Raw genomic sequence first — 6,000 nt, forward strand, 5'->3', positions numbered from 1 at the left:
CCGCTTGTAAGAGAAAAGCCGAGTGGAACGAGTGGTCGGGCTCCTCCAGCCAGCTCAGCTAATCCCTGTTTGGCATTTTGCAGATCCTTTCAGTCGCTCCAGTACCTTTGGCGGCCTCGGCAACCTTTCAACCAGTGCCTTCGGAGGATTAGGCAACCCCTCGCTTGGTAAGCGCCGCCCCCCCCCCCCCCCCGCCCCCCACGGCCAGACACAGCGCAGCTCAGCTTTAGACCACAGGGAAGGGCCAGGAAGGAAAGAAATCAAGGCACTTAGCGCTGCATCAAATGCCAAAATAAAACTAGCACAGGGAGGAGCAAAAAGGCAGGCAGCACAGCAGCAGAACAGCACAGCTCTCTCTCTCCCCCCTGCTCTCCCCCCTCCCCAGTAGCTTGGCTTCAATCTGACAGCAACACTGCCAACGCACACAGCACTCACAGGCTTGCTGTTTGGTTGCTATTCATGTATTAATTATTCTACAAGCCCCCTCATCGCCACTGTGGAGGACTCTCCCTCTCTCCCTCTCTCTCTCTCCCTCTTCCTCTCCATCTCTCTCATATTCTCCCCTGCCAAATCATTTCCCCTGTAGCGAAATGGATGTCAGTGAAATAGACACGCTATGGAATGCTAAGGTCTCCCTGGCTTTTCACAACCCTCACCCCCAGAGGGAAATTGATTACCCCCCCATCCACTCCCCTATCCAGTAAAAAGGCCCTGAGAATGAGGAGTGAATTGGGGAGCAGAGCAGAGTAGGGCCCTTGGTCCAAGCACACAAGAAGCGCAAAGGGGAAAGCCATTAACCTTGCCAGTCTTTGTAAAAGAGCTCTTTGCAGCAAGAGACCGCTCAGAACCCTCAGGACAAAGACAAAGTTGCTTTTGTGTAGATTTTCTTTATTTCCTCGTCTTCAGTCTCTTCATCTGATGTTCTGTGTCCAGGAGGGGGTTTAGTTTGTTTTGCTCACGCTCTTTTCCCCATGTCTCCTCTCCTTAAGGCTCCAACAGTATCTTTGGCCATAAAGAGGGCCCAGGGGGCCTGCCAGGCTTCGGCAGCCCCCACCACGATACCTGGAACAGGCTCCACCGGACCCCACCCTCCTTCCCCACCCCGCCGCAGTGGCCCAAGTCTGCAGACACGGAGCGCAGCAACTCAGTCAACAGCCACGAGCGAGAGAGAGAACGAGAGAGGGAACGGGAGAGGGAGAGAGAACGGGAGAGAGAACGGGAGAAAAGGGATTCATCCATCAGCAAGGAGGAGAAGGATAAAGACAGGTGTGTATTCTATATGAGTACAACTCCGAATCATTTCCATTAGTTGTAAGTAACACAAATTGTTGTGTTATTTGAATACACATTTTCATGCACACATATTTCCCCCCCCAAAACTATTTCCACCCTTCTACACTTCTGATAAATGCATATTTTTATTTTGTTTGTGTCCCTCACAGAGATTCAATTGATCGTAACCGTCACTCGAACCGTTCATCCCCTGCGTCGGCCCAAACCAGCTACCAGATCAGCAGCCTGATCCGCTCTAACAGCCAGAACTCCAGTGACTCTGGTCGCCACCACAGCGCCAGTGTGGATCGAGTCCGGGAGGCCGAGAAGGAGCTCGTGGAGCGCCACCGAGAGGCAGCCATTCTGGTGGACGTCAAGGTGAAGGAGAGCCGCTCCCCTGGAGGAGGGAAGGAGGTGACCGACAGAGACAGACGCTCGTCAGAGGACTCCATCAAACCAGCCCACCGCACGCCCTCTCCCTACCCCAAGGCTGTCCTATCTGAGACAGGAATGAAGATGGCTGGTGGTCCCCCACCCACTCTACTCAAGGACGGGGACAGGGACAGGAAGGAGGGTCCTCCGTCCTCTGGGGGGGACCTGCTGCTGCACAAGGTGAAGAACGACATGAAGATCAAGGAGGAGCGCAAAGAGGACCAGGAGGTGATGGTGGTGAGCTCCGAGCCTGCCCCTCAGCCTGTTCCTCCTCCTCAGCCTCTACCTCCTCCACCTCCCCAGCCCGGTCACCACCACCACCACCACCACCACCCTCCTCTGTCCCAGCAGCCTCCTCCCCCCTCCCCACGCTGCAGTGACTTGCCCACCCACGGCTCCCTGCACGGGGTGCACATGGCCCACTCCCTGCCCCTCTCCATGAGCGCCATGCACCAGATGGGCAGTCTCAACGTGCTGGACCGGGCCCGCATGGCTCCCTTTATGGGGGTGAGCCCCCTGGCTGCTGCTGCAGGGAGGGACCGGATGCCCCACCAAGCCTTCCCTTGGGACCCACTGAGGGAGGCCTACCGCAACCTGGACCTGCAGCGCAGGATGGACTTTCAGCTGAGGGCTGAGCAGGCCCAGCGCTTCCCCAGCATGTACGAGCAGGAGCGGGCTTACCGGGAGAGAGAGGCACACGACTACTCCCACCATGAGCACATGCTGGAGGTACGGCGGGAGCACGAGAGGATGAGGCAACAGGCAGAGGAAAGAGAGCGCCAGCACCTGAGGGAGGAGCTGGACCGAGCACGGCTCCACCAGCTGCACCAGTCCCCCATGGAGGGACACCTGCCACACATGCCCCCCTTCATGCCCCACCTGGGCGGCATGCCCTACCCCAGACTCAGCCCCTCCACCGGACACAACGGCCTGCTAAACCGGACGCCCCCCACCGCTGCCCTTAGCGCCCCCCCTCCCCTAGTGTCTGCGGGCAGCACCAGAGCAGCCTCCCCCAGAAGGACTACCCCCCTCACCACCCAGGACCCCCGAGATTACTCCCCCTCCCGCAACCCCAAAGAAGTGGAGGCACGGTAGCTTAACATAACAGACAAAGGACGTGAATGCTTAAAAAGGCGCACTCCCCAATTTGGAACCTACTAGAGAGAACAAGATGCACTGCTTTTCAATGGAGAAAGGCATAAGTAAAAGAGAAAACAGTATGATTGTACAAAGTAAAGATTTGTAAGGGTGAAGAAGCACATGACATGCTTTTATTTTATATGGACAGGCTGATGAGAATGTTGGTTAGAAGAACACGAATCAAAAAGTATGTGTATGTTAGTTTCCGACTTAAAATTTGATATTAATATATTAATCCAAAACCTTTTGTTGATTTTTCCGTGAAAAGTGAGATTCTGATTGAAAAGAGAGATTCTGATTGAAATTAGTTTGTACATTTCCTATCCTTGTTCCATGTATAGACATCATTTTTATGAATTTGTATTTTGTGCATTAGTCAATTATTTTCAATATTTATCCCAGTCCATGATGATGCTCCACAGTGGATGATGCTCCACAGTGGATGACGCTCCACAGTTTTTACCCAGTAATTTAACCTCATGGTACCTGAAAATATTCATAAATGATCATGTACAAAGTTACATTAAAGATTTGTTGCATTTTATTTGTTTTGCCTTTGAGATATGCAGACAAATATATATTACGAGGTCTTTGTTCGGTCTCTGTAAAGAAGAATTAGTGTATAAAAAAAAATGACAATGTAAATTTATTAGGCTTTTTAAATGTTTCTAGAAAAACAAATGAAATCAAAACAGAACCACTTCCCGGTTGTAAACCATGGTAACAGACGAGCCTGTCCAATGGGAGGGAAGGAGGGCGGGCATCAGAAGGGGGCCTGGAATGATCTTCTGCAATCTATGCAAAGAGGCACTGAGCACCCCGATGGAGAGCCACCTGGAATGGAATGGACTGTTGGATAATGTTGATTCTGTGAGAGGAACTTGGATTAACTCAACATGTTTTTCTTTCCAATCAGGGGACATGGAATTAAACCTACAGACTTCCTGGTTACAGATAAACTGTACCAGAAGCTTACAATACAGCCCCAGTGACAGCAAAGGAAGACACGTTTGATTGGGCGGCAATAGGACTTTCTCTGTCGACCGTTGTGGTGTTGTGCAGTTGTTTTTCTTAGACTTGTATACAAAACAAGTAGAGTTTTAGGCGTGCAAAAAAATGAAAACGAACATTCATGTACGGAATAAAGTTTGGACCTAATACCTGCATTATATCGCTTTTTATTCACATTCAGGATCATTCTCTGAAACCAGGGTTACTGGATGTTAACCCCTTCTAAATGTAAAATGGTGACATAACAATAATACACAAATCACTGAAGGAAACAGTTTTTCATAGATTTGCCAATACTGCCAGTATCTTAGCTTGTTCATTTCATTTAGCAAATTTCTAACAAATCCTAAATGAAATACAGTGCAGTAGCCAAGTATCTAAAGCCAAGGGGGGGTTCTGTTCTTCTGAACATTTGACAGTCATCTCACAGGGATTAGCTGCAGGGCTCTCACAGCTCTCCTGGGGGATCGATGGGTTTGGGGAGAGGAAAGGCAATAGAGGGTGGGACTAATAGGACATTGATTTTGTAAGAAAGCAGATTTTTAGTGTTTGTGTTGCAGCTAACCACTATTGACTGGAGGCCGAGCGGAGTATTGACCTGCGGCCTGGACTCATTAAGAGGAGCAATGCCAGGGAGGGAGGCAGCAGGCTATCGGATGTTAGAGGAGAGGCGGGCCGCTCTCCCCTGATCACTCTCCCCTTTCTCCCCCCTCCTTCTCTCACCTCCTATCCCCACACTCATCTGTTTCGCTAATGAAGCCGGAAGGTCCTCTGGAGTGGTCCGAGGAGAGGGACATAGACGCCCCGTCCCGTTATCGACGATGGCCTTTCTCTCTCAATTCAATTAAATTCAAAGCAAGTGGAATAGATAATAATCAAAAGTGAAATAAACAATACAAAATGAACAGTAAACATTGCATACACAAAAGTTTCAAAATAATAGAGATTTCAAATGTTATATTAAGGCTATATACGGTGTTGTAGCAATGTGCAAATAGTTGAAGTACGAAAGGGATAGATATAGATTGTTTTTATAATGGTGTTTGTGCTTCACTGGTTGCCCTTTTCTAGTGGCAACAGGTCACAAATCTTGCTGCTATGAAAGCACACTGGTATTTCACCTAATAGAAATGGGAGTGTATCAAAATGTTTTTGTTTTTTTGTGGGTCTGTGTAATCTGAGGGAATACCGTGTCTCTAATATGGTCATACATTTGGTAGGAGGTTAGGAAGTGCAGCTCAGTTTCCACCTCATTTTGTGGGCAGATGGCAAGTAGCCAGTCTTCTCTCGAGAGCCAGGTCTGCCTATGGCGTCCTCTCAATAGTAGCAGTACCCCCTGTATATAGCCTGGCTACTGTGATTTTATTGTTGTCTTTAATTATTTGTTCTTTTTCAATTTTTCTTGTTTGTTTTATTTATTTTTTCCTTTCTTCTTATAGACACCAAGGAACTTGGTGCTCTCAACCCGCTCCACTACAGCTCCGTGGATGAGAATGGGGACGTGCTCCGCCCTCCTTTTCCTGTAGTCCACGATCAACTCATTTGTCTTGATCACGTTGAGGGAGAGGTTGTTATCCTGGCACCACACTACCAGGTCTCTGACCTCCTCCCTATAGTCTCATTGTTGTCGGTAACCAGGCCTACCACTGTTGTGTCGTCTGCAAACGTAATGATGGTGTTGCAGTCATGTTTGGCCGTGCAGTCATGGATGAACAGGGAGTACAGGAGGGGACTGAAGACGCACCCTTGAGGGGCCCCCATGTTGAGGATCAGCGTGGCAGATGTGTCGTTACCTACCCTTACCACCTGGGGACGGCCCGTCATGAAGTCCAGGATCCAATTGCAGATTTAGGTGTTTAGTCCCAGGGTCCTTAGCTTATTGATGAGCTTTGAGGGCACTATGGTGTTGAATGCTGAGCTGTAGTCAATGAATCGCGTTCTCAAGTAGGTGTTCCTTTTGTCCAAGTGGGACAGGACAGTGTGGAGTGCAATAGAAATTATGTCATCTGTGGATCTATTGGGGCAGTATGCAACTTGGAGTGGGTCTAGGGTTTCTGGGATAATGGTGTTGATGTGAGCCATGACGAGCCTTTCAAAGCACTTCATGGCTACAGACGTGAGTGCTATGAGTCGGTAGTCATTTAG

General features: G+C 49.4%; 1 protein-coding gene across 5 annotated transcripts in view; it reads left to right on the forward strand.

The window, feature by feature from the left end:
* Nucleotides 1-4,010, forward strand: part of LOC120035005 (autism susceptibility gene 2 protein-like) — a 394,702-nt gene extending 390,692 nt beyond the window's left edge. For all 5 annotated transcript variants that reach the window (XM_038981784.1, XM_038981936.1, XM_038981858.1 and 2 more), the window contains 3 exons: nucleotides 84-167; nucleotides 990-1,266; nucleotides 1,443-4,010. In XM_038981784.1, coding sequence (XP_038837712.1) covers nucleotides 84-167; nucleotides 990-1,266; nucleotides 1,443-2,799 — 1,718 coding nt within the window. In that variant the 3' untranslated portion in view covers nucleotides 2,800-4,010. The remainder of the gene's footprint in view (nucleotides 1-83; nucleotides 168-989; nucleotides 1,267-1,442) is intronic.
* The last annotated feature ends 1,990 nt before the right edge of the window (nucleotides 4,011-6,000 follow it).

The sequence above is a fragment of the Salvelinus namaycush genome, chromosome 1 (assembly GCF_016432855.1).
Source record: "Salvelinus namaycush isolate Seneca chromosome 1, SaNama_1.0, whole genome shotgun sequence".
NCBI lineage: Eukaryota > Metazoa > Chordata > Actinopteri > Salmoniformes > Salmonidae > Salvelinus > Salvelinus namaycush.